Source organism: Hypomesus transpacificus, chromosome 15, assembly GCF_021917145.1.
Source record: "Hypomesus transpacificus isolate Combined female chromosome 15, fHypTra1, whole genome shotgun sequence".
NCBI lineage: Eukaryota > Metazoa > Chordata > Actinopteri > Osmeriformes > Osmeridae > Hypomesus > Hypomesus transpacificus.
The window spans coordinates 3,081,387-3,097,278 of NC_061074.1; the positions used below are offsets into that span (position 1 = coordinate 3,081,387).

The following is a 15,892-nucleotide window of genomic DNA, read 5'->3' on the forward strand; positions in this document are numbered from 1 at the left end:
AAAAAAATAAAAATTGTTCGCTTATCCTTTACTAGAGCCGGTAAAAAGACGCTGGCGCCGGTAAATTAGCCGTGCGCTACCCTTGTCCAAACCCAACCACACTTATACTCGTAGTAAACACTCACTGCTGCTGTTTTTCCGGGGATATTAACTTGATCCAGGGTCACCAAACTGACCATAATGCTGTCAATATATCCGGGGACAATAAGATATTACGCTTCAACATCTCCAAACTATGCGATAAAAATCTCAATTTGACTGTTTACCACCACCTGCTGGATGTTTTGTTGAACTCTTCTCATGTCAGAGTAGAGATCGTCGCCCGAGCGTCGCCCGAGTGGTCTTTCGGCTTTCTCACATCAATGTAACTTTCCTAAATTATTTAGACATGTAAACGTCCATATATGTTTATGAAATTTGACACGTAGATTGTTTGGTATGCCTAAAATAATATTACTTACACTTTGCTAGCGATTGCAAAAGAAAATGGTGGCAAAAAGACCGGAGACTGGGTGTCCAAACCCCGTTCGGGTTTGGACATTAGTAGTTTACAGCGGTCGGGATTGGACACATACCCCTTTTCCACCAACGCATTTTGAGTGCCGGTTCCGAGCCGGTGCCTAATCGCGAACCAGTTCTTCCTCTTTCGACAGACTGGGAACCTGAAAAGTGGTTCGTACGTGGTTCCTAACGAGCACCACTTCGGAGCTGGTCTAGTTTACGAACCAACAAAGAACCGCTTGGGGCGGGGTTACCGTGACCAACAAAACGCTTTGGCCGCCATTGCAAAGTTTTTACAATTCATATTTCAGCTAAGCGGTACTTGTAAATCAGAATCTGAATGAAAATGTATCGAGAAGTGGGCAGTGTAATTGCTGAAAATGTGCTTATTTTATTGATGAAACTGCTAATTTGTAAATTTGCTCCGACTTTTATTATTCTCGATTGTTATGTAAACATTCGGGATGCGCGCGCAATGTGGCTGCAGAAAACCGGGAAAGGATAGAATTTTTAATGGCAAAAGGACCACACGGATAATACAAATAGTTAAATTTAAAAATACCAAAAAGGTCGAGGAGGACAGCCTTTAAAAGAGAAAGCGATTACCCATTGATTTGTCGCATCAGAATTTTGATTTGGGTCACGAAAGTCTTGAAATTTGAGTGAGAATGTTGCCCGGTACAGACCGCATAGTCGAGTGGCAACCATGTCTTCGTCATGTCACTAAGTTCATAATTTAATAGTTAATAATTTTACAGTTTAACAGTCAATTTTACATTTTAAAAGTCGAGATGGACAGCTTTCAAGAGATATGGGAATTCTGCTTTTAGCTAGTTGGTCCGATAGTTTTTCTGATTTGTTCAAACTGGCCATGAGTAAGACTGCGTCCCCATTACACTGTTTTGACGTTAGCCTCAGTCAGACTCGCTCACTGGCAGTGTGCACAATGTTGTGATTCACTCAATTTACACCAGAAACGTCAGGGAGGACTGCCTAATGTAGATACGAGCCTGATGAAGATAGCCAGCATCTCGGATTTCTTTAACCAAGCCTGTTTAATTCGTCATTTGCCTGAGAAAGCGACCTCCGTTAGCCAGGCTAGTTTTGGCCGATCACTTGGTCAGGCTATTTAAGGGTATCGGGGTCAAGTGAATTTTGTGCATAGACAAGTGAAACGTAAATATATTTGTCCAAAGGCCAAGAGCTATAAAAAGTTAATATCAAGCCCTGCAATCCAGTGGCCAGAGATATATGATGACCTGATCGACACTCCAAGTGTAATAGACCGGGGAGAAGTTCGTCTTTTACAACCGACATGCGCAGTTGAGACTGCTTGACAGTTGTGTGACGTAGGGTGATAATTGGTCTATACAAATGGCGAGTTGAACAAACACGTCGGATGCGCCGTGTTTGGATGCCGATGTAGGTTCGCAAAACCATGAGCAACAACAGCAACGAAACGTCCGCCATTGTTGATGTTGTGTTTGGCGCTACCGCGGTAGCGTTGCTGGGAAATATGAGACGTATACAGTGACGTAATGACGTGGCTCTGTGGTGGCTCTCGCCCGTGGAAAAGCAAACCGGTTCTTAGTAAGCTCCATTCTGGAACCAGCTCCGAACTGGCTCTAGCACCAGCTCCGAACTAGCTCCCGGTTCACTTTGGTGGAAAGGGGGTAACAGCGACGCTACATCGAATACGATCCAGTGGTGTGCTGTGTTAAATTGTTAGAGCTAAGCTAACGCTATTTCTACTGGCCGGGCATGCCTCTTTATGGATAGACCTGTAGCTACTAACTTGTTATATGTATATATACATAGTAACCGATTGGTCGGTCCATTCTACAATTTTAAAAGCTATTGTAAAACCACGACTGGGAGAACTGCTATAAAATAAACCAGTAGATATAGTACTAGCTCGAGCTACTAATGTACTGTACAAGTTAGCTCTAGCTTTGTCTACTGTAGCTCGGTCCTACTAACGGAACATTAGCCAGATTTGCCATAGTTTGCGAGCTACGACACAAACGTAACAAATACACTGTGTTCCATCATTTTAATTAAATATGACTTGTTGCACATGTTATTTATATTATTAGGTTCAATTAAATTAGGGTGACCAGATTTGAGTTTGTGAAAAAGAGGACACTTCGTCACGCAAAGGGGGGGGGGGGGGTCATTTAGCCAAATGCAATATGCTATATGATCATTGATTTATTGAACCTTAACAAAATTGCAAAGTGCAAATGTAAAACAAATCTTTTTGTTTAGCATTTAGTCCAGTGCTTATGTGGCTTTCAGTGGTTGTTTAATGTCTTTAATGTGTCTTGTTCATATATTAAAGCAATAATGATAACAAATAACACATTTTAATAATTAAATAATTAAAATTAGAAAAATAAAGACACTTTTCAGTCCTCATATATTGAAGCAATAATGATAACAAAAGCGGCAAGGTGCTCAAAGTGTTGCCAGATTGGAAATGGCGAGGTATCAAACCAAAGGATCAAAATAATCGTATTTGGAGGATAATTATCGTGCATCAGGCAACACTGAGAAGGCAGTCGACCAATGACAGTTTTCTCTACAGTCAGAGTTCACGCAATAAGGTGGAACGTAAGAGATAAACTTCCAAAAGATTCCAAGATAAGATTCCAAAACTTGTAAGGGCCTAATAATAGTTTGTGAAAGACCCAGAGAAACACAAATATCCGACAAGACAAAATCCCGGACGTTTTTGGAATCCCTTCCGGACGCATTTTTTAGGTCTCGAAAAGAGGACATGTCCGGGTAAAAGAGGATGTCTGGTCACCCTAATTAAATGGGTTGTTATAAGGACCATTCATTCGAATCAGGTGAGCTGGATCAGGGAAACATCTAAAACATGCAGGACAGCGGCCTTCGAGGACCAGGGTTTGACACCCCTAATATATATCATACTTCATATGATAGATGGTGTCGAACGCACCTGAAGGAGCCTTCGTTTTGATGGACTTTGGAGAAATACTTTTAAGATAAAACAAAAAAATAATGCTTATCAATGAAAAATGTGCATTTGGCAAATGTGTTTGACTTTGTGCATACGTATATCCAAGTTGTGCATTAAAGAAGTTTTAGATGCTTGCATACATATATAAAGGTTTTTGCATGCATACTTATATCAAGTTTTATACAAGTTTTGTATTTTCAAGAGAAGTTTTGATCTCTAGCATACGCATATATTTTCAGAATGTGCATTGGCAAATGTTTTAAGAAAGTGCTTGCATATATTTTCAGAATGTGCATTGGCAAATGTCTTTTAAGAAATAGCTTGCAAAATATTTTTGGAACTTTTTACCTTCTTTGAACATTAAATACTTAATAGATGTGCATCTTAAAATACATATGTAGAACTGCTAATGTGTAGAAGTTTAAGACAAATGTTTCAGTATGACAGATGCAGAGGATGTGGTTAGTAAATGCTTGCATTGGTAAAACCACATTTGACCTTTTTGAAAAATGCAGGAGACGTGTGTAACAAACAGATACCTACGTCATATATGGCCCAAAGTCTAGACAGGGCCATCCGTATTGAAAGATATAAGAATTAAAAGTTGTGAGTCAGTTACAGTTGTCACAGTTCTCTCAGCACTCTGAACACTCTCTCTCTGCCTGTCGGAAGTCAAGTCGAGTTTTTACCTGAGCTTGTTTTGGCCTGTTTTTAAACTGACCACCTTTTAATTTCTGTTTTACTAGTGGCCTCTAGGGTCCGCGTTTCTTATTTTCTCCTGTACGCCCTTGTTCAAAGAGGTTAGCTTCCTTTTTTATTAGATTTTTTACCCTTTGATTTTTGTTCCTATAGTTTTCTGCCAATAAAAAATTTGACAAAGACAGTCGTTGCCCCACCGCCCATTTGTGCGCCCCTCGCTCGAGACCAAGGCATCCACTCAGCGCCTCACGCCTAGACATCAGGTGAGTTTCCCCGGGGAATTCGCAACCAGTCATTTAGACACGAATACTGTCCAGCTGGTGTTTACGCAAACACAGGGTCCTGAAGTGTTCGTCTGTTCAGACACATGTACTCTCTCGAAAGGTGCGGTGTTGCGTCTCACGTGGGATAAAACTAACGGGGAGGAAAGCGTTTTGTTTTATGTACTAGGTTACCCCGTGGGAAGGACGTTAACCGGGAGGGAAGCATAGCCAAGTAATAAGTGATCGATAAACTATGATGTGTTGCCCAAAAAAGGGCCTATAAACATTTGCTGCTACGAAAGATCTCTTGAGGTTGTGACCGAAGGCCCGGTGAACGTCTGCGACATCGTGGTCGCTGTGTTGGGTGCGGTGATTCCCGAGGGAGTCTCCGACTAACTCGTAACCCGACTAGGCATGTGATCTCCGCGCACGCGGCCTATGCAAACTCGTGAGACCCCGAGCGTGAACTGTGGAGAGGTGCAATTAAAATAGTATAGTGACTATTTGTCCCGGGGGATCAGCACCCTGGTCAGTGCGCACCTCGAGTCCCCAGGCGATCGTTCAACAATGGATAGATGATGAAGAGAGGAATAGCATGTAACAGCTAAAAGTAACACTTTTCATTGTTTCTGTAGCGGCTCAGCTGCACATCCTGACCCTGCTGGAACACATCAAGCTGCAGCAAATGCAACTTGCTGCTGCTGTCAACAGTCTTGCTGCAAGAGTGGGTACAGAAACTCCAGTGGCTGAGATGCCGGATAATATGAGTTTCCCACTGGCCACCATGTCTGAAGTGAAGGAGTTGGAGGAGTGGCTGAAAGACTCAAGGAATTCTCATGCTAAGCAAAACATGGTATAAAGCCAACAACTTCATTGTCTTTTTACATCATCACCTTTAAAGCGACATCCATCACTGCTGTTTAGTCTACTGGGTGTTAATATTGTTTAGCTGGTGTTGAGTGCAGGGTTCTGTTCAGATAAACCCAGCATTTGATGCAGAATTGCAAACTTCAGTTCACAAAACAACATTTTTAGACCTGATTTCATGAGCCAACAAAACTGTGCATAATTGTAGCAAATATTTTGTCTTTTGATCAAGAAGAAACCTTTTTTTATCTTGTCAGATTTCTGCGCTTGGTGCTGTAGGAGGACAGAACACCAAGAGAATATCCTGGTATGTTCTATCAAAGATTTTCTCTGACACAGTGACCAAAAGTACTAATTGGAAAGGAGTAAATGGCAAAAAATGATTCAAAGAAATTCTCACGAGAACTCTGTTAATCAGTAAGTATTGTAAAATACAGTGAAGTAGCTGTCAAAACAATGGAGCAGTGGTTCTCAAACCTGTCCTCGGTGACCACCTTTCCTGCATGTTTTAGATGTTTCCCTGCTCCAACACACCTGATTCAAATGCATGTTCGTAAACAGGCTTCTACAGAGCTAGATAACGACCTATTCATTTGAATCAGGTGTGTTAGAGCAGGGAAACATCTAAAACATGCAGGACAGGTGGTCCCTGAGGACAGGTTTGAGAACCACTGCAATGGAGAATTAGCTGGAATAAGTGGAACATTCAGAATATCTTTTAGTGACAGTTTATTAAGTGATGGACAAACTCCCTCAACAGAAGCTCTAAGGAAGAATCATCAGAGTGCACCGGACAGTGAGATTGACTCTTGCGCCATAAGATGGTTCAACCTGGCATCTGACAGGGGAGGCGGCCGCAAAGACAGGGCGATGGCCAAGGAGACCTCTTAAAGTTTGTGTCTTCTGTCTAACTCATTGTTCATTCCTGTTTTATGTGTGCATTTAGTATTGTTAAAGTGAATCATTAAACTAGGACATGGTTTTCTTCCTCTTATGCATTTGATTTGATTTAATTAAAGATTTGTATTTGTTATTATTTGTATTTTTATAAATTTGTGTTTTTTGTTATGTAAAAATTTGAGAATGTACATATATTTAAACTAATGGCTTGAAAATTAATAAAAGTTTTTGATTTGAAAATGCTATTTTTTTTTTTTTTTACTGAGAACTATATTGAGCATTAACTAACATATATGGGGAATATAACCTTAATAATCGTTGCCGTTTTGGAACTGGCCCAGTGTCGGTCCGGATGTTAACCACATCCGTAAAACGGATCCGGGCCGGTATTGGCCCATTGTGCCGTTAGACACCGGCCCCAGTCTGTTTTACAGATCGGGCCCAGACTTTATGGAGGCTCCGGGCCAGATGATTTTAGCTATCTGGGTAGTCTGCGAATATAATAATAATTAGTTTATATACAACAATGCAAGGTGCAAGGGTGTGGCAAGATTCATTTAGTTGTGGGGGGGGTTGACTTATACAATAGGATTAAGTGTAACTGATGTAAACCTTAGTGATCTGCAGTTTATGTCCTAGCTAGCTAGTCCCGCTGCGTTAGCATTTTGTTGGTATAGCGTTAGCGGTCACCAGAGCTGCCAACTCTCACAGTTTCGCCGTGTGACACGCGCATTTCACCCATTTCTCACACTCTCACGCCACACCTTGTATATCTCACGCTGAAAAGGCAACGCCAAACAAGTAGCCAAACTAACGTTGTCAGGGGCTGTCAGCCAAACTAACGTTGTCGTGCTGTCAGGGGGTGCTGCAGCACCCCCTGACAGCACGAGAATTTAAAATGATATGACTTTAAAATCCACCACCGTGGCACAGCTCCGCAGTAGCGGACTGGCATTCGGGAGCACCGGGAAAGGAATAACTGGAAAACCAGGGTAAGAAACGTAGGGTGGGGCTGAAAAATTAAGAGACAAAGAAATCACCTTCACTAGACAAGATTTTACCAATTGAAAAACGGCTGTTTATTTTACATGAAGCTCAACTATTTTGTGCTCAAATGAAGGCCCCAAATTTTTCGCTCGCTCGCTTTAAGGATTGAACTCCTTAACTCGCATCCCATTGAACACAGACTATGCTTGCATTAGCAGGGCAGCTGTGGTGGCGTATATGAGGGCCAGTTCTGGTGGGCCGGTCTGGATCAAAGTCCAGGGCCAATTTTTACTCCCAGTTTCGCCCTGCCGCCCCGCAACATTAAGCCCCCGCCAGCACCCCCCTGATAAAATGTTCCCGCGGCTATGCCAGCTCCCCACCTCCATCAGGGACACCGACTGTCTCCCCACCTTCAAGAAAAAGCTCAAGACGCACTTGTTCCGGGAGTACAACGGCACTTAGGAATGCTTGGCTAGACCTGTTGTTAGTTTCCTCCAGGATCACAATGGCTCTTATTGAGTGACTTTTTGCTCTTGTAGGTTAGTTGTAACAAAGTTAAGTCTTGTACTCTCTGTGAAATATTTACTATTAATTGTTCTTCCACAGGTACAGTCCTGCACTTTTTGTGGTTCATGTTGTTTTAATTTGTAAACTTATATAACTGCATGCTCTTATGGGTCTTCCCTTTTGGCACTTGTTTAGTTTTTTCACAATGTATGCTTCATGTTTTGGCTGCTTGCAATGTTTGGGACTCCCTCGTTGTTATGATCAGTGACCTATGCTCTTTTGTAAAGCTCTGTCTTGGAAGTCGCTTTGGATAAAAGCGTCTGCTAAATGCATAAATGTAAATGTATGCAGCCGTGTAAACTCGCCTTTGGGGGGAGTGAAGCTCGCAAAAGCTCGCCCGGGGGGGGCTACCAAATCTCATGCCAAGGTTTTTGGAAAAGTTGGCAGCCCTGGGTCATGCTTACGGTGCGTTCACACTGCAGACTTTTTTACCGCTCAGCACCGCCGGCCTTCCCACAGTGCACCACGCTCGGGGGCGTGTCAGACAGATTCATTCAGAGCTGTAGTTCTCTTAAATCACTGTTGTAGTTTGTATAATGTCATGGCAAATGTGCAGACAAAATACAACTTTTACACACATTAAGCAAAAATCCGACACGCATTCTAGATCTGACATGATCTTATCTACAGCACACAATAGGTTATCTTTTTCCACACTTTTTTTAGGCCGAGTGAAAGATTAAATGCCACCCGCACTCTATGGAACGGGTCTTGTTCCGGCTGGAAAAAAAGATGCATCAGACATAAACGTTGACATGTGTAACCTTTTATTATATTACTCGAAATCTCTGCAAATCAATCGCTAGATTATGACTTGCCACTACACATTCACTGTATGGATAGCGAGTGGCTGCTGCAGCCAGCATTTCAGCGTTGAATGTCAATCGTGTGCCGGGTGAGCTAGCTAGACTATGCAGTTAGCACAGAAGAAAGTTACGTAATGTGAAGAAACTGAATTAAAGTACAAAATGCAACACACCAGGGACGCCGACAACCTCAGCAACCCTGCTCCAGGCATCATTTATTTTGTTTATGTCTCTGTAATCGAACATAGACGTATCATACAATACTGGGTATGAAGACACACATACGATGAGTTGTTCTTCCATCTTGAAATTGTCAAACCTAGAAATGTTAACCATGACCAACAGTTGCGACGTTACAAGAAACAAGAAACCAACCCGATTGGCCATCGCTGGCGTTTTCACACTCGTCATTTACATAAAGTTCAGAAAAATCCAACTTTCGCCGCCCCGCTCGCCTTCCCACAATACCCTACGCGAGCGTCGACGCCCCGCTCGCCTTCCCACAATTCCCTACGCGGGCGTCAACGCCTGGTTACATTTAAAATGAATTGGAAGCCGGCGCCCCGCTCTGCCCGCCCCGCTGCAGTGTGAACGCACCGTTAGTGGTCCCCTAATAGTGTATCTGAAGTCTCTTTCCTGAAATTCAGCCTTGGTGCAGAAATATAGCCACTACGAGTAGTCCCACAAAGAGCTTTCCTCAGATAGCGCTGTTTCTGTGTCTGTAGCTTTAATTGTAAATGAGGAGGAGAGAGGCGGCACCATGCGCTAATGTTTACAGTGCGTTTACCTATGGAAGGCCTAGTGGGCAAGTATTAATACGCCCCTGTGTGTTGCCACGCGTAATTAACCTTGTTTGACATGGCCCCGTCTCAACCACGCGTAAAAAACGCTGAGTTCCATATAAAGTCTGCGTCTTTTTCGCTCTAAAAAAACGCGTGCTTTGAACGTGTCACGTGACAAGCTTCAATTCGAGACGAAAAAGACGCCGACTTTGTATGTAACTCAGCGTTTTTTACGCGTGGTTGAGACGGGGCCGTGTCAAACAAGGCGCAAAGACACCGACTTTGCATGCCAAGTCGGAGTTAATTACGCATGGTAACACAAGGGGGCGTCTTAATACTTGCCCACTAGGCCTTCCATACAAGTCGGCATTAATTGAGCGTGGTTAACACACGGGGGCGTTTATTACTTGGCCACTAGGCCTTCCACTATGGAGTTAGATTAGTTTCATAATTCAAACAAACAAACGCAACACGATTCAAACAAACTTAACACGATCCAAACAACCGTCACACGATTCATACAAACATAACACGATTCAAACAAACAAACGTAACACAATTCAAACAAACGTAACACGATTCACAAATGTATTTCGTGATTCACAAATGTATCGCGATTCACAAATAAATGACCCTATTACATTCGTTTGCAACCTGACAAACACAAGTTACAAATCCCTGCATTTGTTGGTGTGAATCCCTGCATTCGTTGGTGTGGATATTTGGAACTTTCCTGACGCGCTTAGATTCACAAATGCATTTTTTCTAAAAGATATCCTCTGCAGCCTATCAGATGTCTCCAATTTTAGCCAATCACATATGGACTACAACAACCTTACCCTCCATAGTAACGGACTTGACATCACGAACAATGGCGTCTGGTGGTAGCCGCCCACCAAATGTAAGTGAAATATAGCTTGTTAATCTTATTAAACCGATTATCATACGTGATTGAATATTCTTGAGAATGGCAGGATCCATGTTTAGTCATTTTAAGTGTTTCTTAGGCTAACGTTTAGCAAGCTAGCTAGTCAATGTCTAACTTAACCTGGGCTTGCTAGCTAACATCATGGATACAGTACTGTACGATTGCTGCATTAGTTTGCGGTCAAGCCAGGTAACATGGTGTGTGGCAGGTCAAAATAATAAAATTGTGTGGCAGCAGCTTGGTAGTTAAGCATTGGTAGCTAGAAATTTGTACAGTATAGCAGACATCTGAATGTTGGGATGGTCCATTCAGTTGAATTTAGGATAATATTCTGCAGAATTCTGAAGCACCTTGTGTGTCTGTGCACTCATGTTTATTTGTTTGTCTGTCTGTCTATCTGTCCCTAGGATTCACTGAAGTATTTTATTTTGACAAGATTACATGATCGAGTTGTGCGGATCTTGGAAAGGCAACCTCTGGACCTAGATGGTCTACAGTTTGCTTGCCATCAGGAACATGTTTTGTTGAGCGCTCTAGCTGAAGTAGTAGTTGTACACGAGGACATACTCTCAGCACTCTCAGATCTTATTATTGCTATCCAGCAACAAATGGAAAGTCGGCAGACATTTGTGACTCTGGAATTTGAAAGAAGTTCTGGACGTGGCCGTCCAAGATTTACAAATTCAGAAGATGCACTCACACATCTAGTTGAAATGGCTCTGCCTTTTAATATCATTGCCAGGCTTCTGGGTGTGTCTAGAACAACAGTACACAGGCGGATGAAAGAACACAATCTATCTTTAAGGGCCTTATACAGTAGATGCAGTGACAATGAATTGGATTATTTGATCACAGAAATTAAAAACACAATGCCAGATGCTGGATATCGTGTTGTCTGAGGTGCTCTCCTTGCACAGGGACACAAAATACAATGGGATAGGTTGCATGCGTCCATGAATCGCGTAGATTGACGTGCACCTCCTTAATTTTGTAACTCTCCGTCGTAGCTACGGAGAGCTATGGAGAGCTACGGAGACCCCCTTGGCTGTGATTGGTCAGTATTAAGTACCGCTTGCGTCAGGGGTAGGGGCAGGGTTGCCGTGATAGCAGTTCGAACAGAATCCTTTGACCGCCATTGCTAGTAAAGTTTTTACAATTCATATTTCAGCTAAACGGTACATGTATATCAGGATCTGAATTAAAATGTGATGAGAAATGGGCAGTGTAGTTGCTGAAAATGTGCGTATTTTATTGATGGAATGGCTAATTTGTAAATTTGCTCAGACTTTTCGGTAACCTAGGTAAATAAACACTCAACGACGTCTAAACAAAAAACCGTTGTGCCACCTACTCTTCTGGCGGTGAATTGTTTTCAGCACCCACAGCCTGCGGATAACCATAAACGCAGTCTATCCGTCCATATCCGTGCGCCCGCCCATCCGTAAACGGAGACGCAGAAGCATATTTCGGCCTTAATACAATTTATTTTAATAAAGGTACAACTTTGTCATCTTTGGGGGAATAGATGGCTACTCAAGGAAGGTAAGAATGCTTACTGTTGAATACCATCTTATACTATATCTTATTCAAAATACATGGAATGATCAACACTTTTCAGACGGATGCAACTTCCATTTGGGCATATGTTGTTTTGCTCGGGGCAGTGTAGTACAGAAATCTCTGTTCCTCATGTTGGATAGAAAACTGACCAATCAAAGTACTAACCTACTGTACTATTTGTGAATGTATGTGAGGTTATGTATCTAAAGGTAGCAGACAATAACCGCTCTGACACACACTTGGCCTTTTTCACTGAAGCTGTCAATTATGGAGGATCAAAAGTGCCACAATGAATTAAATAAATACACCATTAAATAAATAAATACACCATTAAATAATTACTTAAATGTGTCATTAATTAATTAAAATAGACATTAAATACATAAATGTGTTCTTAAATGTATCATGAATTAATTAAATACCAATTCATTTAATGTTTTTATATATAATTATTTCACTATTTAAGTATTTCATGCTACATTTCATGCTACATTTCACAACGAGTTGTGTCAATGAGCATTGGTTACCCTCTGAGGTATTCACATTTCAATTGTCATCTTTAGTATTATTGCTGAGGTCATCATAGAATTTAGACGTTCAGATATTAGTTTAAACGTAACATATCTTCTTAACATCATCGCAAATATGGAGCTATTCTTGTGTTTGTAATATTTGCACTACATAACTTTCAAAACTGTTTGAGGCAATTTACACGTTATATTAGTGAGAGGAGATCATGGAGGAGAAAACGTGGGAGTTGCTGAACTGATGAGTTCGTGGAACTGAAACCAAAAGCTTCACTGCTGGAAAAAGCATGCATAACCAACGGTGAGTTAAACCTAATTTTATTATTGTCACAGCATTGACATGAAGAATTATTTAGATAAAAAAGATTTCTGTTAACTGACCTAAATGATCAATTGCAAGACACATGGATATGAAGTAATTGTTATGTAAATGCTTTTTTCCAATACAGAGTTGAGCGCCTCTAGCGTGATGTGTTCATGAGTGTTACAGGTGTATATTAACGCCCTGCACACTCTAGAAGATCAATACTTGCTCGATATCAGCAACGTCCTGCACATGTTCTGCTGCCACTACGTTTTCCTGCCACGTATCCAGGCCAGCCTGAATATCTTCCATGAGGCCTGGGATAACCATCCCATTAGGACAGAGCAAAACCTGACACCAAATCAGTTGTGGCAGGTGGGCCAGGCCTTGAATCCCGATGCAGATCCTCTTCCTGAAGTAAAGGGTGATTTGTTAAAACATCTAATTACCATTATGTCTTGTTAGTCAATTATAAATTAAAAACAGACACCCTAAAAACCAGAACTTTAAACCATAACCATTCATTGATCAGTTTTGTACATGGTAGTGGTAATGGTTTCAGTTGGTTTACTTAACATTTGTTGTGCTTATATCTAATATCTATCTTTGTCAGGCTATATTTGTACCAGAAATCGAATGGGAGGAGAGCGTCTACATCAGTGAGCCACACCCTGGTGTCAATGTCCCTGCGCTGGACAACCCACTCTCAGATGAAGAAATAGTGCAACTTCAAGACGCCATTGAACCATTACAATAGTTGTTTACGAAAACTAGTGTTACGAAAGACGTGAATCTGAGGCAAAAAATCCACTTCCCTTGACAGCGGTCAGTTATTCATAGCAACGGTCTGTTATCAAAAAATAATTGACCGCAGAACGTTGGGAAGCCCCATTCAAGTGAATGGGGCATTCTACAGCATTAAGAACAGCCGTGTAATACTGATGTTTGACTATTATATTCTACCTTTAATGCTCCGGATCTGTTTTAACTTGCTTATGACTTCAACAACAAAGTTTACCTTTCTAACAATGACATGAAAATGCTACACTATAATGTAGCACTATTTGTGGCATAAATTTTAAATGTGGATTTTAAATGGCAGTCAGGTGGCTGAACAGTTAAGGAATCAGGATAGTAATCAGAAGGTTGCCAGTTCGATTCCCGGTCGTGCAAAATGACGTTGTGTCCTTGGGCAAGGCACTTCACCCTACTTGCCTCAGGGGAATGTCCCTGTACTTACTGTAAGTCCCCTGGATAAGAGCATCTGCTAAATGACTAAATGTAAGTGAAATAACCAAGAGCTATGCAGCAGAACAATCATACAATTCAATTGCAGACAGATTGCATTGTGTCATATAAACACAAATCCTTTCTAAACTAACCAAAGCAATGCTTACTTGCGCATCAAGCTCCTCATCTACCTCCCGTGGGAAAATGATGGGGTGAACATCTGGTCTATCTGACAGAAGCGGCCAGATTCCTGTGTCTTTCAGGCCTTTCCGGATCTGTTTAATGGGTTGCGCAACACAATCAAGTACCTGCAGTGATAAATGACAGAACACAAGGCACAGGTACAAATGTGGCATGTGTTACACTGTCAACCTCCAATACAAATCAGAATGGGTTAGATGGTCATATTTCCATTTTACTTATCCAGTAATCTAAATAATAAAATAATTACTGCTTGTGTGAGCAGTTCTTGAAACAGCCAGTCATGATTGGTAGGTGAAGGAACCGGGAGATCCCAGGACAGGCAAAGATCAGTCACACTGTTGGTTTCTGCTACAATCATTTTTGCTTTTGTGAGCTAAAACACATGCATAAAAAAAGGAAAGAATATAATAATTACATGCAATGTTGTCTCCAGGCAATTCACAACATAACGTAACATTATGAAAAGCCACCAACACAAAAAAGTATGCAAATCATGCCTTGCCCAGCACAGACCTATAAAATGTATGGATTTGATGATGCGTGATTTAAAAGCTCATGTGAGAAAAACATGTCGCATTGTGCTAAGCATATGACATTGGGACATTTAAGAATTTAGAAATGCTGCTACTCACAAGAGCAATTGTTTTGCGGTGATCTAGATCAGGACAGTCCTGCAGGGTCAGAGCTGATGCTGCAGTGTCCCTGTCTCTTCCAGTCAAAAGTTTAACCACAACAAAACTGAATCCTGAGAAACCAGGACCACCATGCAGGACAGAGTGGCCAATCATCCGGCCTGCCATCTCAAACATGTTACTTGCCCGAAGCACAGCAGCTGCGGAGGGAACCCAATGTTCTTTTTCGCCTTCAAAAAGGGTTGTGAGACCAGCAGAGCCTTAAGAGCAAAAATAAGTGTTATCCCCAAATGTTTGTACTACATTCTAAAATAATGTTAAATTAAAGCATTTTCTCTTGTGGTCTCTTCACAAACCTAGATTTATACTGAAACCAGTTTTCAGTTTTTGCATGACCATTGACAAAACATGTCGGTTCACCCCTTCGCCAACAGCTGCATCTCCTTGAAAATAAATTATGACTTCAGATGAAAAACAAGTAACTACGAGATACAATACACAGTTATTAAGAAGCAGAATGCAATTTACATGATTAATAAAATAAATATCACACATTTTAGTAATACCTCTCAGATGGCACTTGAATGGAGCAGCCCAGTTAACATTGTTCATTTTATAGAACAAAATAAGCGAACTGTCCTGTTCTTCTGGTTCATCAAACATGTCGAGAGTGAGAGACGTCGATGTTCGGAGTTTCTGTCCAGTAGTTCTTCTCGGAACAGCTGACATGCTTTCCAAGGATCTTGTTCGTTCATATGTGCTGGCAATAAAATACAGTGTAAAATCAGTTGTTTTAAAGAAACTTCCAAATTGCATTATACTCAGATTATATCATAAGGGTATAAATCACCTGCTGAGAGTTTTATAGACAGTCGTTGAACTGAGGGTCCTGGCAATTCCTCTCTCCTTGTAGGGCTGGCTGATTCGCTGTGAGTGATGCCCATTCTTACGACAGACATGAAAACTTGTTACTTGCAAGAATGAAAAGACAAATCATGACTGAAACACATCTTAACGTATTACGTCCTGCATATCATTTTCATCTAACAAAGTCATTCAAAATCACCCTCATATTTATATCCATTATGAATACTACTTTATTACAAAGACGCAGCACGTGTATGCACCGATGCAGTCTAGAGCAGTAAC

At 41.4% G+C, this 15,892-nt stretch overlaps 1 protein-coding gene and 1 long non-coding RNA gene across 3 annotated transcripts; one reads left to right on the forward strand and one right to left on the reverse strand.

Moving 5' to 3' along the window:
* Window positions 1-3,944: 3,944 nt before the first annotated feature.
* LOC124478062 lies at window positions 3,945-6,350 on the forward strand. Of its 2 annotated transcripts, none has more exons than XR_006957203.1 (4): window positions 3,945-4,449; window positions 5,085-5,302; window positions 5,574-5,733; window positions 6,077-6,350. It is a non-coding gene; the product is annotated as an uncharacterized LOC124478062 (long non-coding RNA). The 2 variants fall into 2 exon arrangements; XR_006957202.1 differs by having other exon boundaries at window positions 3,955-4,449; window positions 5,574-5,623.
* Window positions 6,351-12,789: 6,439 nt separating this feature from the next.
* Window positions 12,790-14,920, reverse strand: LOC124477901 (G2/M phase-specific E3 ubiquitin-protein ligase-like). Its single transcript, XM_047035972.1, has 4 exons — window positions 14,744-14,920; window positions 14,359-14,484; window positions 14,075-14,215; window positions 12,790-13,089 (listed from the first exon to the last, which is right to left on the reverse strand). Exons 1-4 carry the CDS (start codon window positions 14,918-14,920, stop codon window positions 13,012-13,014), a joined length of 522 nt encoding a protein of 173 aa, XP_046891928.1. The 3' UTR covers window positions 12,790-13,011.
* Window positions 14,921-15,892: the final 972 nt, after the last annotated feature.